This window comes from Ovis aries, chromosome 1 (genome assembly GCF_016772045.2).
Source record: "Ovis aries strain OAR_USU_Benz2616 breed Rambouillet chromosome 1, ARS-UI_Ramb_v3.0, whole genome shotgun sequence".
NCBI lineage: Eukaryota > Metazoa > Chordata > Mammalia > Artiodactyla > Bovidae > Ovis > Ovis aries.
Genome location: NC_056054.1, coordinates 109683863 through 109706611, shown reverse-complemented (window position 1 = coordinate 109706611; position 22749 = coordinate 109683863). Strand labels below are relative to the sequence as shown.

The 22749-nt window shown below is 37.9% G+C and overlaps 2 protein-coding genes across 2 annotated transcripts; both read left to right on the top strand.

The window, feature by feature from the left end:
- Window positions 1–736: 736 nt before the first annotated feature.
- On the top strand, window positions 737–5235 carry LOC101120044 (olfactory receptor 6K3-like). The gene has a single exon (XM_060397883.1). It carries the CDS (start codon window positions 3172–3174, stop codon window positions 4192–4194), a length of 1023 nt encoding a protein of 340 aa, XP_060253866.1. The 5' UTR covers window positions 737–3171; the 3' UTR covers window positions 4195–5235.
- Window positions 5236–15758: 10523 nt separating this feature from the next.
- On the top strand, window positions 15759–16709 carry LOC101119785 (olfactory receptor 6K3-like). The gene has a single exon (XM_004003701.5). The coding sequence runs from the start codon at window positions 15759–15761 to the stop codon at window positions 16707–16709; it is 951 nt and encodes a 316-aa protein (XP_004003750.3).
- The last annotated feature ends 6040 nt before the right edge of the window (window positions 16710–22749 follow it).

Below are 22749 nucleotides of genomic sequence, written 5' to 3'. Positions count from 1 at the left end.
GTCAAATAATTTAATAGTAAGCTTTATCTTGCAGTCAAGGAGTGTTAAATCCTAACCCCAGCTTTTGGAGCCATCTGCCTCTGGAACCACTGAAGTCAGTGAAATCTCATGCACGTGAACCCCTCCTTCCCACTACCACTACTAATGGTCCTTTAATACCCTAGATCCTTTTGAAGAAGTTCTGCTGAGGTGTGCTGCACAGCTGCTGACAGAATTTTCTAGAATATACTTGAGTTGTACTGTGCTATCACCAAACTGCTCTGAAACTGCTTCAATGAAGAGTGAAGATAATCCTTCCTTTGAACCACATTTTGTTAGCTTAGCTCCTCTTGTTCCTTAACCTTCCTGTGTCTCAGCAGACACTTTTTATACAAACAATTCTTTCATACTTTGTTCAGAAAAGAAACGAAGTATCTCTTTCCATCTGATTTCTAGCCTGACTCAAAGACCTAACTTCCCATAGGTAGGGCAACTCCCTGAAAGGGAGCTTGGCAGCAAATGCATTCCTAATTAACCACATGGGACATGGAGTTGATTTCCTTTAGGCACTGAGGGAGAGCCCTACAGAAGAAAGCTATTCCCTACCCTACCAACTAGTCCCTGAGAACGTAGATTTGTGATTGTGGCTAGAACCTTCTGATTTGCTGGACTGCAGAACAGTAAAAATGAAGACATTTGGGAAATAGGAGGGAGCCCTCTGAATTTCTGGAAGAGGTAGGTATGGGATGAATGGTGGGCTCTGTACTTTGACATATGGGTGAGTGCCCTACATAGGGGAAGAAGCCCAGAAAATCAGATTATTTTTCTGTTGGTTTTAAATTAAGACTTGTAGAAGATCTGTTGACATTTTGTAGGCTTGTGAGGTAGGGGGAAAGATAGTAAGTAGTTCAGGAATGAGGGATTTTGGATAATGTGTGTTATAGGACTAGAGATGGTCATAAGATAATCTATTAAATTTTGTCTGGGACATTAGCCCTTGAGAGATCATTTTTGTCTGGGCCACTAGAATTATGACTCTTTACCTCTGCTGACTTGTTTATTTATTTAAATTTTTAATAATTGAGATATAATTGACATATAACACTGTATAAATTTAAGGTGTTTGTATTTATTTTATGCATTTATATATTGTAGTCTGATTAACATTACAGTGTTATTTATCACTCCTGTCACATTACAAAATTATAGATGTCCCATGTACAAGAGCTAAACTATTAGCTAGTTCATTGAAGTCAAGTCTCAGAATTTTGCCAGGCACACAAATATTTACTAGCAAGCAGGTACGAAAACCAATATTAAATCTGGTTTTGGAAGCCCAAGGAAATTCCAACTCTATTCCTTAGTCCCTCTGATTAGAATGAATGAAAGGCTCTATCAAAGATAAAATGTAACCAAATTCTCACTGGAGGAAAAACTAACATGGTGAAATCATGTGATAGATCCTCTGTTAAGGGAGGAGCGCAGAAATGAATGAATTACGGGTCTATTCCACACTTCCACACTGTATAGGCAGCATGACAAGCTCTTATTCTAATGCTACTTCAAGAAATGGTTTAGGTTTATTTCTAGCCAGGCCACATATATTGGTCACCTGGTTTTTAACTAAAGAAAGAAACCTAAAGTTCCTTATACTGCTGATTTTCAGCTGGGACAACTTTACTTCCACTGTTCCCCTGCAGAAATATTTAGCAATTTCTAGAGACATTTTGTTTATCATGACTGAGGAAAGGGTCTGGGCTATTGATTTCTAGTAGAAGCTAGAACTGATGCTAAATTGCCTACAATACATGGAAAACCTCTCTCTTCCTCATCCCTAGCAAAAAATGATCTGATACACAATGTTAGTAGTGCTGAAGTTGAGAAAATCTGCCCTACGCTAATTAATGAGCCCACTTTCCTGAAGGCTCAACAGTTAATTAATCCGCCTGCAATAAAGGCAACACAGGAGACGCAGGCTTGGTCCCTGGGTCAGGAAAATCCCTTGAAGAAGGAAAATGGCAACCCATTGCAATATTCTTGCCTGAAAGATCCCATGGACAGAGTGGCCTGAAAGTCTAAGTGTTAGTCACAGCCCCATGGACTGTAGCCCGCCAGGCTCCTCTGTCCATGGAATTTTCTGGGCAAGAATATTAGAGTGGGTTGTCGGTCCCTTCTCCAGGAGATCTTCCCTACCCAGGGATCAAACACGGGTCTCCTGCATTGTGGACAGATTCTTTACCATCTGATCACCAGGGAAGCCCCTAGAGTAGCCTGGTGGGCTCCAATCCAAAAGGTCACAAAGACTCAGACAACTGAGCATCTAAGCACACATGGTGAAGATGCCATTCTGGATACTTGAAACTATCTGCCTCTGGCTATAGACTGCTAATCAAAGCTTTTGACATGTCATCAAACCACTCCTAGAGTGTGATTTCTCGACTAGTATATTTCAACTATTAGCTAATGCTCTTTACCATTGACCATTAACTAACCTAGATTAATTTGCACACAAAGGTATATTGCATGGGTCTAAGCTGTTGTGTTTTAAAGTAAATTGAATTCAGTATGATATTTACTTCTTCTCTTTACTCTATTTGTCTAACTATGAAGCCAGCTAGAAAAGACAGTACCTGCGCTTGATTTGTAAGATACCCACTTAAAAAGTTTTTACTTTTATCCACAAAGGGGATCATTTTGTCACAACTCATTTTGTGTCTCCAATATTTAATATCAAAAATAAAAATGTTTACTTATTTAAGGTATTTCCAATTTGCTATTATAATAAATATTCCAATGAATATCCTTGTATTTGTTTTAATATTTAACATTATTTTCTTGGGCTATATGGTGAAATGAATTATCTAAAAAGTCTCAAAACTCTTAAAAAAGATTGCCAAATTGCCATTCAGGAGAGTTTGTACCAATTTAAATGTCCAAATAGCAAAACTGTTTGCTTAGCTCTCAGAATAGTTGATAATACAATGTGTTATAATTACTAAAAATGTATTTGCAAGTTAGACATACTCACTTTATAATTTGCAAAGCAATGCACATAAATATTTTGTTTAATCAACCTCATTTCAAGGCTGATGAGCTGCTTGAAAAGAAAGTTTATAGTGGTTATTTAACTTAGGTAGAGTTCTGACTGTTTATATTTGATTTCACTAGCCAACAAGTGAAACACCTGAAAATATGGATCAGGAGAATCAGACAATGGTGACTGAGTTTTATTTCTCTGATTTCCCTCAGTTTGAGAAGGGCAGTCTCTTATTCTTCATTCCTTTGTTCTTAATGTACGTGTTCATTATTGTTGGAAATTTCATGATCTTCTTTGCTGTCCAGCTGGATGCACGTCTCCACAATCCCATGTACAATTTCATCAGCATCTTCTCCTTCCTGGAGATTTGGTACACCACAGTGACCATCCCCAAGATGCTCTCCAACCTTGTTAGTAAAGAGAAGACTATTTCTTTCATTGGCTGCCTCCTGCAAATGTATTTTTTTCACTCACTTGGGGTCACAGAAGCCCTAGTCCTCACAGTGATGGCCATTGATAGGTACGTTGCCATCTGCCACCCCCTCCGCTATGCAACCATTATGACCCCTCGACTATGCATCCAACTCTCTGCTGGTTCTAGCATCTTTGGCTTCCTTATGCTACTGCCTGAGATTGTGTGGATTTCTACTCTTCCATTCTGTGGTCCCAACCAAATTCATCAACTCTTCTGTGACTTTGAACCTGTATTACGCTTAGCCTGTACAGATACATCTATGATTCTGATTGAAGATGTAATTCATGCTATTTCCATCCTGACTTCTGTTTGTATCATCACCCTTTCCTATCTAAGAATCATTGTTGTGATCCTGAGGATTCCCTCGGGTAAGAGCCGTCAGAAGGCATTCTCCACTTGTGCAGCCCACATTACTATTTTCTTCCTGTTTTTTGGCAGTGTGACACTCATGTACCTGCGTTTCTCTGTCACTTTCCCACCACTACTGGACAAGGCCATTGCACTAATGTTTGCTGTCCTTGCCCCACTTTTCAACCCGATAATCTACAGTCTGAGGAACAAAGACATGAAAGATGCCATCAAGAAAGTCCTCTGTTCTTGGGGCTTCACTGGTGGTCCAATGGTTAAGAATCCACCTTGCAGTGCGAGGGACACTGATTCAACCCCTGGTCCAGGGAGATCCCACACGCCATGGAGCAACTAAGCCTGTGTACCACAGCTACTGAGACTGTACTCTAGAGCCCGTGAGCCACAGCTACTGAGCCTGCAAGCCCTAGAACCTGTGCTCCGCAACAAGAGAAGCCACCACAATGAGAAGCCCATATGCTACAAGAGTAGCCCACCCCTGCAACTAGAGAAATCCCTGTGCAGCAACTAAGACCTACCACAGCCCCCGAATAAGCAAACAAATAAGTAAATATTTTTAAAAATGTCTCTGGAAGCCAATGAGAATTCACTTTATCTGTTCAAGCATCTCTATTCATAAGTTTAAAATGCTAACAAATCAGTTTTTAAAACTGATTTAAAACTACTGGGAATAATCTAATAAAGGAAGTTATCAGTGATTTGCCTATTTTTATAATATTTATAGATTATGATGGAGTACTTTTTACACTTTAAAACACCAAATCAATGGAGATACTGAACTAAATAATAATCATATTTATTTCTTGCAAATCTAAAATTTTCCCTTACCTAATCTTCCATTTTATATTCATATTACTCTTATATCATTATTATTATTATTTTATTTAAAAAAGATTAACAAGATGTGCAGCAGGAGAAACAGCAGCAGGACAGAAGGAGCAGCAGTTCTGTGCAGCAGTTCTCTTTCCTCTCCCCCACCTGTGTCCATAAGTCTGGTTTCTATGTCTGTGCCTCCATTATTGACCTATAATTAGGTTCACTGGTACCATCTTTCTAGATTCTCTATATATGCATTAATAACAATATTTGCTTTTCTCTTTCCGACTTACTTCACTCTGTATAATAGGCTCTAGGTTCATTCACCTCATGAGGACTGACTCAAAAAATGTGCTCCTTTTAATGGCTGAGTAATATTCCATTGAATATATGTACCACTGTTTCCTTATCCATTTATCTGATGTTGGGCGTCTAGGTTGCTTCTCATTCTCACTATTGTAACTAGTGCTGCAATCAACATTTGTGTACTTGTGCCTTTTTCAATTTTGGTATACTTCAAGGTATATGCCAAGTAGTGGGATATGCTGGCTCATATGGTAGTTCCACTCACGGTTTTCTGAGTAATCTCCATACTGTCTTCATAGTGGCTGTATCAAGTTATATTCCCACCAGCAGTTCAGGATGGTTCCTTTTTCTCCACATCTTCTCCAGCGTTTATTATTTATGGATTTTTTGATGATTGCCATTCTAACTGGAATTCACACACATTTTATCTTCTGGGCTAAGAGTCCATGCTTTCCTCCTATAAAAGTGCTCTAGTGATTTTAAGGGTAAATTGTCTCTAGAAAAAATTTTTTTCTAGCTCCTGTTGAAAGCAAACCAATCATCTCAGTGGTATCACAAATAGCAGGAAGACAACCACAGGTGAGAGAAGAGAGGTGACAAAAAATAGAAATAGCAGTAGTATGGAACATCAAAAAAAGTTCAGTCAGCTTTGATCAGGGAGATAAACTCTTAAATGCATTTGGGAGTGTTAAGGTGGAAGACAGTGCTAGCTCTCAACTTTGGATCAGCTCCAGGCCCCATTTCCTCTCATGCCTCAGGGAACCAGTGCTATCCTATATCCCCTCTCACTCCAGTAAATGCAAATTATCTCCTATATTAATGTGAGTTTTTTGATACCCATTAGAAAATTTGGGGGAGAAAAGAAAAGTATATAGACTTTTCTTGGTTGTAAAATTAAAATGAACTTATTTGAGGTTACTGTTTAGAAATTTAGCCTTTTGACCTTTGAACTCCTGGTTTAAAAGCTTAGTATTCCATTTATAGATCTAACAGATTTTATTATTCACTATTAAAGGTGTTTTACAAATATTTGGTCCAGTTTATAAACTTGACAATTAAATCATTTAAAATTACATTTAAATATGGTATACACTGGGTTTCTCTGGTAATTCAGCTAGTAAAAAATTCGCTTGCAAGCAGGAGACCCCTGGGTCAGGGAGTTTGACTCCCAGGTCAGGGAGTTTCCCTGGAGAATGGATAGGTTACCCCTTCCAGAATTCTTGGGCTTCCCTGGTGGCTCAGGCGGTAAAGAGTCCACCTGAAATGCAGGACACCTGGATTCAGTCCCTGAGTTGGGAAGCTCCCTGGAGGAGGGCATGGCAACCCACTCTAATACTCCTCCCTGGAGAATCTTCATGGACAGAGAAGCCTGGTGGGCTATTTAGTCCATGCGGTCACAAAGAGTAGGACATGACAAAGCACAGCACAGCACATGATATATACTATTTTGCTTTTAAGTACCTTGATTTTCTGACTCAGTAAACAAAGACTCCACAAGTTTTAAAAAACAATCTTTATAATAAAAAACTCTCCAAAACTAAAAAGTAAGTTATAAATATGTCTTATCCTAAATACTTTTAAGTGTTTTAATGCTGTGACAAATATAGTAAGATTTAAATTTTAAATAATAAAGTGTAAAATCTTGATTTAATGTGTGCATTTTATAAACTATAAATTTTTTTTAAAAGTAAAGGCTTCTCTGGGGGCTCAGTGGTAAAGAATCTGCCTACTAATGCAGGAGACACAGATTTGATCTCTGGTCCGGGAGAATCCCACATGCTGTGGAGCAACTAAGCCTGTACATCGCCACTATCAAGCCTATGTTCTAGGGCCTAGGAACTGCAACTCAAGCCCATATGCCACGAGCACTGAAGCCCACATGCCTAGACCCTGGTTCTGCAACTAGAGAAAGCCCACACTGCAATGAAGACCAAGCATAGCCAAAAGTAAATAAATAAATAAATTTAAATGTATGAATTAATTGCTCAATTAGAAGTCTAAAATTAGAATTGCAAGGTAGATTTAGTATTCTAATAGGTCAAATTATCTTAAATAATGCAACTGCATAAAATACTAAATATATACAAATTCCTTAGTGCAAAATACAAATAATAAGTTTTGATTCTATCAAACATTTCTAAAACCTTGTTGAGTTTAAAAGATATTAACCAACTAAAGAAATAATAATATGACCTATTTTGTTATTCATGCAGCAAATGTTTACTAAGACTATTATACCAAGCACTGTTTTCAGTGCTTGTGAGAGACTAAAAAAGTTCCCTGCCATTATGCAACTTGCACTATGATGAGGGAAGTTATCAAAAAAATATTAAAAATAAGAAAAAAATCCAAAATAGAATAAAATCATCTGGTCTTTATGAAACAGAAACATAAAGCTATTGCAAGATAATAGGATTTGGTGTGGGTAGGGAGATCATAATTGGCACCTCTTATAAGGTTACATTTGAATAAAAATTTGAATAAAAAAATTGTGATTCATGGGAATATGAGGAGAGAAAATAATGAATAATCTAGGTAGCAGTAAAAGCTAGTGAAAACCTGGCTCAGAAGACATGATCAATAAGACAGAAGAACAAAGATAAAGCATTCTGAAAGTCAAGTGAACAGAATACATCAAGAAAGAAGTGATTGTTAAATTCTGCAAAATAGTCAAGTAAGGTAAAGACTGAAGGTTGACTTTGAACTTAGACACTTGGAGATCATTGTTAAATAAATAAGAGAAGTGTGCATGAAACAGTGAAAGTAAAAGCCTGACTTGAGTAGTTGGATAGAAAAGAATCAAAGAAAAATTGGAAATTTCAATTACAGATAATTCTTTCATGGAGTTTTACTACTACTGAAAACAGAGAAATAAGGTAATAAGGAGCAAGTGGAATCATTAAAATACTTAGTTAAGGGTGAGTCACAATATATTTTAAACATAATATAGGATACATATATCTACATAAATGTATATTCACATCCATCTTTGTAGCTAAAATAGTATTTCTACGAAAGAATGCTTATGCTTAATCCATATGGTACTTCTTATCTTTTCTTTACTTCCTTTCCCCATTCTATTTCTTTAAAATCATTTTTAAAACTGATTTCACCACTTCCTAATGGATTGTGATAAGTGTGAAAAATTGATGAAATTAGGTCTTTAATTTTTGCTGTCTTTGGATGAGTATTTAATAAGCCGTTTCTATTTTTAACTTTGTATTTGCTTATAGTTTTCTAATTTATTTATAATAAAGTATTACATTTTATTAAAAAAAAAGTGTTGCTTTTAAAAATGATGGCAATTTTAATATGATGAAGAAAATAAATATACACTCTCTGACAGTACTGACATGATGTTAAAATAGTATAATCTTTGCTAGAGCAATTTAGCAATATGTCAAAAGAATTAATATATCTATTTAGAAGTAGTGACAGAGAATGCTTTTTTGATGAAGTAGCATTTAAACTGATAGTTGAATACTGAGAAGGAATCAGCCAGGGAAATATGTAAGATAAAACAATTGTGCAAATATCCTGAGGTTAGAAATAGCTGGGTTTCTGAGAAAACCATTTTAAAGGAACCAAATGCACACGTGCAAATGGAATGCAGTAAGAGTCATGAGATGAAGATTAGTAGCGAAATATGCCAACTTGCAGCGCATATTATGAGATACTGGAATTTGTTCCAGCTGAAGACACTGAAGACATTGAAGTAAGCTACTAGATTCTTAGAATAACATCCCTGCTGTTGTATGAATGCAGATTGTGTGCACGCTCTGTCACTTAGTCGTGTTCAGCTCTGCAACTCCATATGCTATAGCCTGCCAGACTCCTCTGTCCATGGGATTATCCAGGCAAGAATAATGGAGTGGGTTGTCATTTTCTCCTCCAGGGGATCTTCCTGACCCAGGGATCAAACTCCTGTCCCCTGTGTTTCCCGCATTGGCAGGTGAGTCTTTACTTCTGAGCCAGCTAGGAAGCCCATGAATGCAAGTTGGAGTGCAGCAAATGTGGAGGTGGAAAAGATGAATTATGGGAACACAGTAATGCTTTTCTGTTACAAAACAGACTGCCCCCAGAATTAGAGCTTGAAACATAAACTATCTCTCTGTCTCTTAATCTATGGGTTAATTTTCACTGTAGTCAAATAGCTGGTTCTTCTAGTCCTGGTTCACTCATGCATTAAGAGTCAGCAACTGTTTGGTTAGAATTGACTGAACTAGGACAATGCTCTCTCTGGCTAAGACAGTTATACTCTCTCCCATGTGTTTCATCTTGCAGCAGGCTAGCCCCTATTGTGTATATAATGGCTAGCTGGGATGTTAATATAGAGGCTGAGGACATGGGCTTCTAGAGACTCATCTCATTACTGGCACATAAATTCTTCTGTTGCATCCTACAGCCAAATCAATTTAAAAGGGGGACTTGTTCAGTTGCTTGGGAGTGTCTGATTCTTTGAGACCCAGGGAGAGGAAAAGAGACCCCCACAAAAGACTGAGCCAGATCTGCCTGCGAGGGTTTGAGGGTCTCCTTCAGAGGCATGGGTCAACAGTGGCCTGCTGTGGTGACACAGGCTCTGGCAGCAGCAGTCCTGTGAGGTATAAGTCCTCTTGGAGAAGGTTGCCATTAGTCCTACCATAAAGCCACTGGGTGGTCACCTAGAAACTGAAGAGCAATTATACAAAAGAAGTTTTCACACTGCTGCAAAGGTTCTAGGCCCTACAACAGACTTTCCAACCTGGGGATCTCTTAAAGGGACTGGGAATCCCCAGGAAATCTGACTTTGAAGGTCAGTGGGATTTGATTACAGAACTTCTATAGGACTGGGGAAACAGAGACTTTTGGAGGGCACAAACCAAACCTTATGTGCACCAGGAACCCAGGGGAGAGGAGAAGTGAACCCACAAGAAACTGAGCCAGACTTGCCTGTGAGTGTTTGTGAGTCTCCGCCAGAGGCATAGGTCTCTACAGTGGCCTGCTGCAGGGTCGGGGCACTGGCAGCAGCAGTCTTTAGAGATGTGGCATGTTGGCATAAGTCCTCTAGGAGAAGGTTGCCATTAGCCCTACCATAGAGACTGTGAAAGTGTTAATTGCTCAGTCATGTCCGACTCCATGATCTCATGGACTGTAGCTGGTCAGACTTCTCTGTTCATGGGATTCTCCCGACAGGAATACTGGAGTGGGTTGCAATGCCCTTCTCCAGGAGATCTTCCTGACCCAGGGATAGAACCCAGGTCTCCCACATTGTAGGCAGATTCTTTTCCATTTGAGCTAACAATGAAGCCCTTATAGAGACTATAGCTCTACCACAGAGACTACAGACTCCAGGACTGGGCAGCCCCAGGCCAAAATACAGGGCGGGAGTACATACCTACCCATCAGCAGAAAATTGGATTTACTGAGCAGGTCCTGTCCACCAGAGCATGACCCAGTTTTCCCAACAGCCAGTCCCTCCCATCAGGAAGCCTGTACAATCCTCTTATTCTCATCTATAAGATGGCAGACAGAATGAAAACCACAATCACAGGAAACTAACCGAAATGATCACGTGGATCACAGCCTTGTCTAACTCAATGAATCTATGGGCCATGCTGTGCAGGGCCACCCAAGATGGCTGGGTCGTGGTGGAGAATTCCGACAAAATTTGATCCACTGCAGAAGGGAATGACAGACCACTTTGGCACTCTTGCCTTGAGAACCCCATGAACAGTATGAAAAGGCCAAAAGATGAGCTTCCCAGGTCAGTAGATGTCCAACATGCTACTGGGGAAGAGTTGAGAAAAAGCTCCAGAGTGAAGAGGCTGAGCCAAAGTGGAAACGATGCCCATTTGTGGATGTGTCTGGTGGTCAAAGTTAAGTCTGATACTATAAAGAACAATTTTGCATACAAACCTGGAATGTTAGGTCCATAAATCAAGTTTAATTTGATGTGGCCAAACAGGAGATGGCAAGAGTGAATACTGACATTTTAAGAATCAGAGAACTAAAATGGATGGGAATGGGAGAATTTAATTCAGATAACCATCATATATACTACTGTAGGCAAAAGTCCCTTAGAAGAAATGGAGTAGCCCTCATAGTCAACGAAAGGGGCACTTAGAGGAGGGAAAGAAATTTCACTTCTTGGTAGAGTGAGTAAGTGTATGAATGCTCAGTCATGTCCAACTCTTTGTGACCCTGTGGACTGTAGCCCACCAGACTCCTCTCTCCATGGAATTCTCCAGACAAGAATCCTGGAGTGGATAGCCATTCCTGTCTCCAGGGGATATTCATGACTCAGAATCAAACCTGCATCTCTTGCCTGTCTTGCACTGGCAAGCAGATGGTTTACCACTGCACTAGAAAGAGCTGCCAAAGTAGCTTGCAGAGGGCATGGATACAGGGAAGAGTTAAGATTGTGTGATTTTCTTTGCCATATAGAGATGATTGGTATCCCCACATTATGCTAAAATCTTCACTGGAACCACTGGAACTAATCCTGTATATGTGGGCTCAAACTGAAAGGTAGTGGTCTATATTTAGAGCTTGTGGTAGAGAAGTATCTTCAGCAAAGTAAACAAGTTTATCATGGCATAGTGTGCTATAATTAACAATGCTATTGCAAATGATATTGTATCTTCCTCAGGGAAATTCAACAGGCCTTGAAAAATCAGAGAATAGTTAAAAACAAAATGACAACAAAACACACTACAAAAAAACAAACCCTAATTCTGTTGAAAGCAATTCTTCAGAATAATGGTATTTACGTGTATTGATTCTGAGCATATCTATCAAAAGTGGTCATAGTTAAGGAAGACTCTTAGAGTTCTTAACAGAAAGGAGAACTAATGAGAAAAGACCAGAGGAGAAGGGTTCTACTAATTAACCCATGGGGAAATAGAACTGCTATTTTTCTTCAGTCATCAGGGGGAATATTTTGGTAGAGAAATATCCCCAAGAAGATTTTAGACAGGTATAACAATCCTATCTGAGGTACTGAAGGGACTTGAACTGCTTAAATGCTGGACAGGGAAGGGACCTCATTGTTTCTGCCAGAGGTAAGAGGAAAATGCACACGGGTCCAAGATGAGATTGGTCCAATGTTAATGAGAAAGTAAATTTATTCCCAAGTAGAAAGAAAAGACACTTAGCTAGGGCTTCTTCTGTTAACTTAAATACCAATATTTGGGAACATATTTGAGACTGCATGAATGGAATTAGGATCCGAAGGGAGGTGATAGATTTAAAACCAGTGATAATGTTATGTTTTATCTGAGGCATGATGGGTTGAATAATTAACACCTTTTCCCTAAATACTATGTTTCTCTGCTTTCACACCTTCAGAGTTTCTCTAAATTAACTCTGGTCCAAAAGTAAGTCATTTTACATACCGGTTTCTGTTCCCAATGAAATGAATATAAACCAAATGAGAACATGAATAAAGAGAGATAAAGTAGTATCAGTAGCCTATTCCTGAAAATCATATCCCAGAGTACTGACTCAAATTGACTAGTCTCTAAATCCAGATCAGTTTTTTAATGCACGTCTTCCTTTCTCCAATGGGGTTCTGAAAGTGAAAGTGAAGTTGCTCAGTCGTGAATGACTCTTTGTGACCCCATGGACTGTAGCCCACCAGGCTCCTCTGTCCATGGGATTCTCCAGGCAAGAGTACTGGAGTGGGTTGCTATTTCCTTCTCCAGGGGATCTTCCCAACCCAGGGATCGAACCCAGGTCTCTTGCATTGCAGGCAGACACTTTAACCTCTGAGCCACCAGGGAATCCAATGGGATTGGGTCAGCTCATTTCTCTTCTCCCAGTCTCCAACAGATAAATTTCTTATGAAGCTCTGTAGAGTACAATATTGATTTTGCTAAAATATAAGCACCTGGATTCTATTGAAAGGATTACTACTAGTCACTTAGAGGAAATAAATAGAGATGCTAGAAACCCAAGAAGCCAGTAGCTGTGACTACTTTAGAGGTCCAAAATGTCGCAGTTCTAAGGAATTGGCAGTAGTCATTTCTCCACTAATTTGTAAATGGAGCTCATGTAACTCTTCTTTGCTCCTTTCCTTAATCTCTTCCTGAGTTCAGCTGATCTAAGAGCGTTGAATTGCCAGGTGTCAAAACAGTGGGTTAAAGCAACAACGGAAACAAGTGAGAGTAAAAGTGAAGCTTTGAATCACTTACCGTGATAGTGTGACTGGAGAAAGGACCAATTCCCCCCATCCCAGCCCCGTTTCATATCTCCTACAAAACTGAGCACCAGTTAAGCATCAGGGGTATCAACACAGACTTGGAGGTCATTGCAGTGTTGAAGGGGCTCTGAACAAAAGGCTGTACCATTTTATAGACATTGAAATAGAAGGGAAGTCACAGAGTGAGCTAAGTCAGAGAGGATAAAAGTATCTCAAAGGGTTTTCCTTCTCCTCCCATAAGGAGGTCTCAGTAGAGATACCTGAGGATGACTTTGGTACTTTGGTCCAAGGCTTCAGCTAAAGCAACTTAGGAATGAAAATGCCGGGGTGAATGTAATTGTTCAGAAAGCATGAATGACCAGCGGACTCTGGGTCTTTTACTGCAACTCCCTTCAGAGACTGATGACCTGGCTGTGCACAAATCAGGAGTGGAATGAGCATCTATCTCCTGGAGAGTCTGCTGGGAAACATCTGAAAACTCATACAGATTTTTCATCAGGAGCCAGTTTCTTCACTGTCCATGTATTTTTGAGGTGGAAGGTAGAGCAAGAAGGATCTTCCACTCTCTTATTATTTTATTCCTGTGCATTAAACTCTTAAATCCACGTCCTTTATTTAAAAGTGTAATTCTTTCCTTTATGATTCTTTCCCTTCTGATTCTTTCCCTTTGGGTGTTGGGATAGCCTAACATTTCTATGAATTTGAAGTCAATCCTGTTTCTTACCTTCTTCTGTGAATGTCCCCAAGACTTTCCTAATATAGCCTTGTTCCTACTAATCCCAACTAATACCGTTCCTTCCTATTCTTTCCTATGAATACCCACTGGCATTTTTCCCTTGGCAAATAGTCTTCTCTGTGTCCATATGTCTATTTACCTTCTTGCTTAACTTATGTGAATCTCTTTTATAAAAACAATACCATTTTCAGATGAAAGTTGCCAACTCTTCCACTTCTCTTGTGTTTCTAGGCTGAGAAAAGTTCCAGGGAAAATGTTTTATTGGTATTCTCCTTTTCCTTACATTGCTGTTACCTAAAAATTATTTTCTTTGGCACATACTTTGATACCTTCAACCTTAGTTGTGTCATGCAAAGACATTAAAGTTCACAGGAATGACTCAGTTAACAACTTTTCTCATAAAATTTTACCATGAATTTATATCATTGATTTTCTCCCATTCTAGGACTATCGACATATAGTAATTATTCTACTTACATGTTTTAAACTCTAATAATTGGTCTTTAAGAATATGACCTTTTATGTTATTAATTATTATCTCTGTTATAATTTCTCTTGAATGTCATGGGAATATCAGTTTCTAGGCCTCCATTTCCATACAATTATCAATATCTTATCGTCTTCACATTTTTATGCATCCATCTTAAACCCCTAAATCCAAAAGCTAAGCAATGTATGTCATTATCTTTGAGTTTTTTCCTTGAAGAATTTCAGCTTCTTTCTCCAAATCTACTAACCTTAAAGTTCCAATTCTAAGAAAATCAACTTTTTTTGTAATTCAACTGAGAAAACTGAATAGGGAGACAGTTGTTCATTCAGAATCTCTTCTTCTTTTCAATATCTCTAACAGATTGTTGTTTTAGGAATCTGATTGAAAAGATTTCAAGAACCAGATTCCCAAGAGAGAGCCCACAGTTCACCTACTGGGCCTCCTTCATACTTACAAAATGCTCTAGTGCTGAATTTTTCACCAGTCCTTTCATTCTGTGGTGGCCAATTTCTACTAGATTTACTTTTGCTGCTGCTGGAGTTTCCTACCAAATCTCTGTATCGATATGTGTGTCTGAAAGCCTTATTCTCTTCTCTAGCTACACTCAAAGCTGCTCTGTGGCCTGATAAAGAAGCATACTATTGGAAACTGAGGATGTTCCAGAAAATGCAAAATGTAATTTTATGATGATTACATCACCATACGAACTAAAAGTTTTGATTTTTCTAATCTATAGCCAAAAGTCATTAGAGAATTTAGCATGTGGTTAGTAATGATTTTGTGAATTCTTATAAAAATGTGATTATTAATAGTACCCCTAATATTCTACTTTATTATAGTTACTATGGGCTTATAGACATGACATTATTAATACTTTATTTGATTATCTGTCTCCTTAATTAGTATATAAGGTTCATGAAAGTAGAGACTATTTTCTTCACTACTGAACTCAATAAACCTGCAGTTGTGTTTGGCACGTGTGTGTGTGTGCTCAGTCGTGTCCAACTCTTTGTGACCCCATGGACTGTAGCCCATCAGGCTCCTCTGTTCATGGAGTTCTCCAGGCAAGAATACTGGAGTGGGTTGCCATTTCCTGCTCCAGAGGATCCTCCCAACCTGGGGATCAAACCCACCCTTCTTGAATTTCCTGCATTGGCAGGAGGGTTCCTTATCACTGCATCACCTGGGAGGCCCGAGGCACACAATAGGCACTAAATGAATATTTATTTAATGAATCAAAGAATGATAGAAGTAAATAATTTATCTCGAGTGTTGTTCTTTGTACTCATATAACATAATTGACCTGATCCTTCACACTTCATTTAGGGAGTGAGTTGTGTCTTTTTATGTATAACAATTAAGGCTGCCGAGACCATGATGAGAAGTAACCAAACGTCTATGGTGACAGAATTTTTCTTTTCTGGATTTCCCAAGTTTGAAGATGGTAACCTCCTCTTCTTTATTCCTTTGTTAATCATCTACATATTCATCATTATGGGGAATCTCATTGTGTGTTTTGCAGTCAGGATGGATACTCATCTGCACAATCCCATGTATAATTTCATCAGCATATTCTCATTTTTGGAGATCTGGTATACCACAGCCACCATTCCCAAAATGCTCTCCAATCTTGTCAGTAAGAAGAAGACTATCTCCGTAATTGGCTGCCTCTTGCAGATGTACTTCTTCCACTCACTGGGCAATTCAGAGGGGATTTTGTTGACTACCATGGCCATTGACAGGTATGTTGCCATCTGTAATCCTCTCCACTACCCAACCATTATGACGCCCCGGCTGTGCACTCAGCTCTCTATAGGCTCCTGTATCTTTGGTTTTCTTGTGTTGCTACCAGAGATTGCATGGATTTCCACACTGCCCTTCTGTGGGCCAAACCAAATCCACCAGATCTTCTGTGACTTTGAACCTGTGCTACGCTTGGCATGTACAGACACATCCATGATTTTGATTGAGGATGTGATCCATGCTATTGCTATCATCTTCTCTGTCTTGATAATTGCCCTCTCATATATCAGAATCATCACTGTGATCCTAAGAATTTCCTCTGCTGAAGGCCGTCAGAAGGCCTTTTCTACCTGTGCATCTCATCTTGGTGTCTTTCTGATGTTCTATGGCAGTGTATCCCTCATGTACCTGCGTTTCTCTGCCACTTTCCCACCAATTTTGGACAAAATCATTGCACTAATGTTTGCAGTTCTTGCTCCCTGTTTCAATCCTATCATTTACAGCTTGAGAAACAAGGATATGAAGATTGCAATTAAGAAGCTTCTCTGCCTTCAGAAGGTATTTTATGCATCTGCAAGCTAATGTTAGATCCCAAGAATTGATTGATCATTCAAATCTCTCAATTTGGATGTCACTGTAATGTTCTAGATCCTAAAATTAACATAATACTAATTTATTGTCATACTGATATTTTCTGTTTATCCCAGTTCTTCTTCCCACGTACCTGTTTATTACATTTATATGTATTCAATTAAGATATCAATAACTACCTGTATAGACTTGAACAGATAGATAAATAATAGAAAGGAAATATGATGTTTAAGCCATCAAAATATATTTGAGCATTAATTTTATTGTTGTTTGCTTTCTTGAACATTTATTTTGTTGTTTATGAACATCAGTTTTATTGTTAATATGTTTTAAAATTATTATATTATTATTATTATGTTATAGGCATTAGTAACAACTGAAAGTTACAAAATATAGCAGTTAAAAGCATAAGATCTAGAGAGGAGGGTGAGGTCCATATTTCACTGGTACCACATACTAGCTTTGAGACCTTGAGAAAGATGTTAATTAATCACTCTGCATCTTAGTTTCATCATCTATGAAATGGGTATAAAAGTAATATATATTGAAGGTAGAACTTCATATAGTTGTTATAAAAACTGAGTGAATTACCCTATGAAAGTAATTAGAATGTTTTACAACATAGGGCAAATGCAAAAATAAGTGTTAGTTATTACTCTTATTTGCCACTAATTACTTGCATTTATTTTGGATGTTTTAAAGAACGCTATAGTAAAGAATGATATATAGGAAATGAAATCTCATACTTAGGGACATTTTTGTATGATTATTATTCATAGAGTTTTGTTAATATTGTTTTTCTGGGGTCAAGTGGAATTAATCTTCACTTTAATTATTTTGGTTGAATTTGTCCAATTTGATTGAATTAGGCTATTTGATTTAATGTGATTTCAAACACACTCTGAAATGATAAAAAGTAGATAGATGATGAATAAAGAGATAATACATATAATTAAAGAAAGATACAGACCTTTCTGAGTTACTTCTCTTGCTTTTATTTTTGTTCTCTTTGTATTTTCCAAGGACATTCATAATGGCCATTTTTATACCTTGAAATACCATATGTCACATTCCTTTCAAGAAAGAATTAATATATTTGATTTGAAGTGTCTAAAGCACCAGCTGAATCTGTTGGGTAGTCCAGAAATGATCAAAGCTGAATATATAAAAACTACAGTAAATCAGTGGAAAATACTCTGATGCTGGAGGGATTGGGGGCAGGAGGAGAAGGGGACGACAGAGGATGAGATGGCTGGATGGCATCACTGACTCGATGGATGTGAGTCTGAGTGAACTCCGGGAGCTGGTGATGGACAGGGAGGCCTGGCGTGCTGCGATTCATGGGGTCGCAAAGAGTCAGACACAACTGAGTGACTAAACTGAACTGAACAGTAAATCAGAACATACAAAAAGTAAAATAATATAAAACCAAAATACTATAAATACTGTAAAAAATTGCCCTTAATTTATCCCTAAACTTGAATTGTTACCCCAGTATACATACATACAAGGTCCAATTGAAGACTATACTTATCAACAGATATTGATAGAGGAAATAAGATAAAAGAATCTAGGGATGAAAATGGATAAAACTCTACACATAAGCTATGAAAAAAAAAAAGATCAAAACCTGGAAAAGCAGATGCTGAGAAGTCATGGTGCATTTGGAAGCTCCAGATACAAGAAATAGAATCAAATAGAATCACAGTGGAGCTGTCCCTTGAGCTGTGTTCAGAGAAGTGTATGAAAAGTAAGTCTGAAATACACAAGCCAGAGAAGTGATTAAATATCCAAGTAATCTCAGGCTGCTAAAAACAAAAACAGAAATGTACAACTTTTCGGCACAGAAACAGTCATCTACAGCTGATGTCAGACTTCATGGCAGATGCTTCCATGTTTGTGATGAGCCATTAGATCATTAACACATTCTTCTCTAGTTAGTTTTGTATCTGTATATGTAGTCACATACATGAACACACACAAATATATCCACACACCCAGATTATCCTTTTGTAAAATAATTACTTTAGTCTTCCCCTACACTGAGTGCTATAAGACCATTAAATGTGTTTAATGCATGGCTCAATAATTACTTGAAGAATTACTATAATGAAATAGAGATAGATATTTGAGGATTGGAAACAAATGAAACAGAATAAATCTAATTAAAAATAAGTAAAATAATTTTTATTTAAATGTTCAATGAGGTTTGTGAAAATAGTATTAATATCTATTAGTAAAAACACTGGCAAATAAAAAATACAAAAATAAAATGTAATAGAAATATTGAATAAATTGAATACTACAAAAATGAAAATAATGACTTAGAAGAAAGCCTAAAGGACATATTCCAGAAAAAAAGGACCAACATGAAAAGTCTAAGATTCAATGTAAGGAAAGAAATATATAGGGAATATATTCACTTATTCTACAAACCATATATTGTTGTTATTGTTCAGTAAGTAAGTTATGTCTGACTTTTTGTGACCCCATGGACTGCAGCTTCCCTGTCTTTCACTGTCTCCTAGAGTTTGCTCAAATTCATGTTCATTGAGTCAGTGATGCCATCCAATCATGTCATCCTCTACCATACATATGAATATAGAAATTTCACAAAGAAACAAAGTAGAAGAAATATAATAATTGAAATTAAAGGAAATTATTTTTGAGCTAAAGAATAACTGAATCAGCAGATCAGAAGAGACTGTTTCACATAAGACCTAGGACTGCAAAATTCCTAGAAGAAAACAGAGGAAAATACCCTTGGCATCAATTTTGGCAGTGACTTTTTGCTTTTGGCACAGGCAACAAAAATAAAAATAGACAAGCAGGAAAAAAAAAAAAAAGACAAGTGGGACTACATCAAACTAAAAACTATTGTACAGCAAAGGAAATAATCAACAGAACAAAAAGGCAACCGACAGAATGAGAGAAATATCTGCAAAGCATATATCTGAGGAGGTGATAATTTCTAAAACATTTGTTAGTCACCCAGTCATTTCTGACTCTTTGCAACCCCATGGACTGTAGCCCATCAGGCTCCTCTGTTCATGGAATTCTCCAGGCAAGAATACTGGAGTGAGTTGCTGTTTCCTTCTCCAGGCAATCTTCCCAATCCAGGGATCAAACCCTGGTCTCCACATTGCAGGCAGATTCTTTACTGTCTGAGCCACCAGGGAAACCCCAAAATATGTAAGGACCCCCTCAAATAACTCAATTAAAATGGGTAAAGTATTTGAACAGATATTTCTTCAAATAAGACATACACTTAGCTAACAGGTATATATAAAAAAAATTCAGCATTAAAACATTATGGTGGCTCAGATGATAAAGAATCTGCCTGTGCTTCAGGAAACTGGGGTTCGATCCCTGGGTCAGAAGATCTCCTGGAGAAGGTAATGGCAACCCACTCCACTATTCTTGCCTGGAGAATTCCATGGACAGAGGAGCTATCTGATGGGCTATCGTGCATGAAGTCACAAAGAGTCAAATTCGACTGAGCAACTAGCACTTATTAACCATCAAGGAAATGCAAATCAAAACTACAATGAAATATCTTCTCACACCAGTTAAGATGGCTATTAACCAAAAAACAAAAGAGAACAAATATTGGTGAGGTGACAGAGAAATTGGAACCCTTGTATAGTGGGTATGTAAAATGGTGCATAGATATGGAAAACAACATATTCAAAAGCAGAGACATTATTTTGCTGACTAAAGTCCATCTAGTCAAGGCTATGGGTTTTCCTGTGGTCATGTATGGATGTGAGAGTTGGAGCATGAAGAAGGCTGAGCACTGAAGAACTGACGCTTTTGAACTGTGGTGTTGGAGAAGACTCTTGAGAGTCCCTTGGACTGCAAGGACATCCAACCAGTCCATTCTGAAGGAGATCAACCTTGGGAATTCTTTGGAAGGAATGATGCTAAAGCTGAAACTCCAGTACTTTGGCCACCTCATGCAAAGAGTTGACTCATTGGAAAAGACTCTGATGCTGGGAGGGATTGGGGGCAGGAGGAGAAGGGGGCGACAAAGGATGAGATGGCTGGATGGCATCACGGTTTCAATGGACGTGAGTCTGAGTGAACTCCGGGAGTTGGTGATGGACAGGGAGGCCTGGCGTGCTGCGATTCATGGGGTTGTAAAGAGCCGGACATGACTGAGCAACTGAACTGAACTGAACTGATGGAGATTCCCAAAAAATTAAAAATTCAAGTACCATATGATCTAGTAGTCCCACTTCAGGATATACATCTAAAAGAATTGAAGTCAGGATCACTGAGAGATATTTGCACTCCTATGTTTATTGAAGCACTATCCACAATAGCCAGGAAATGGAAGCAACCCAAGTGTACATCATGAGATAACCTGATTAAAAATTGTGGTATACATGCATAGTGGAGCATTATTTAGTTTTTTAAAAAAGAGAGAAACTCTGCTATTTGCAATAATATGGATAAATCTGGAAGATATTAAGCTAAATGAATCTAACAACAGAAACTAAAACACTATATGATTCCACTTATATGAAGTATATAAAATAGTCAAACTCACGGAAGCAGAGAATACTATTATGGTTGCTGGAAATTGAGAGGCGAGGGAAATGAGGAGTTGTTCAGTAAGTATAGAGTTTCAACCATGATACATGAATAAGTTCTATAAATCTGCTGTATAACATAGTGCCTATAGTTAAGAATATGGCATTGGGCATTTCAAAATTTCTAAGGGGTAAATCTCATATTGTGTTCTCCACATGTAACGCAGAGAAAACCATAACAAGCAAACTACAAACTAAGGGGTATAAGGACCTTCTAGATGGTATTGGATATGCATATTACCTTTATTCTGATGCTGTCAAGGGTGTTTGCAATATTTTCAAACTTATCAAGTTGTAAACATTAAATATGTGTGGTTCTTTGTATCCAAATTGTTGTTGTTCAGTCACTCATAGTGATCAAGTTTTTGTGACGCTATGGGCTGTAGCACGTCAGCTGCAACTTCCCTGTCCTTCCCTATCTCCCGGAGTTCGCGTAAATTCATGTCCATTGATTCGGTGATGGTATCCAACCATCTCATCCTCTGCTGCCCTCTTCTCCTTTTGCCTTCAGTCTTTCCCAGAAAATTTTTAATACAAATTATATTTAAATAAATCTGATGAGAAAGAAAGATGGTTTCTTCCTATGCTAAATTATTAAAAGAACAATTTTGCCACCTGAAAGTTTTAACTTTAAGAAAAAATATAAGCAAAAAGACAAGGAAAATAAGCTTCCAAGTCACAAGAAGAATTGTTAGACAAAACTTTCAGAGAAAGAATGTCTTCCTATACCAAAATATATTTCCAAAATCTCACATTAGGTAATCTTTTAAGAAGATTAAAGATAAAATCAACTACATTTGGAAAAAAATAACTTTGAGTTTTCAACAGAGCAGTAGATTAAGTACACAATAATCTCATGAAAAGGATAAGATATTGACTGTGGTTGACAGGACTAAAGAGAATTGTTTAAGGTTGGAGAGATTCACATACATTTGTAGCATAAGGAAAAGAAAAATAACATTGTTCCTTCATTTCAATATTGGTATAAAATCCTAATTGCATGATTATTTAAAAATAATCTTATTTTCTATTATATATTTCTTTCAACATGTTTTACAGGTGTCAGTATATTCATTCAAGACTTTATATATCTCTTCGTTCATGTAATGACAGGACTATGACAAAACTGTTATTTACCAGGTGCTCTGTAGCACAGCTAAGGACAGTGATTGTAGGGCTGGAGAAAGTAGCTTCTCAAGATGATGGAGTGCAATCAGAAAATAAATATTTATCGAAAACTTTGACCTGTAAACTAATGAGAGGAAAGTACAATGGGGAGCTTTCTGATAACTAACCCCATGAGGGAAAGTGATGCTGTCTACTGCAGTGCAGGGGAGAAGTCCCCTATGGAACCCATTTCCCTTTCTGTTATGCCCTGAGGTACCTGTGAATATAATTGCAAGTCCGCATTTTGAGGGACTTAAAGGATATCAAGG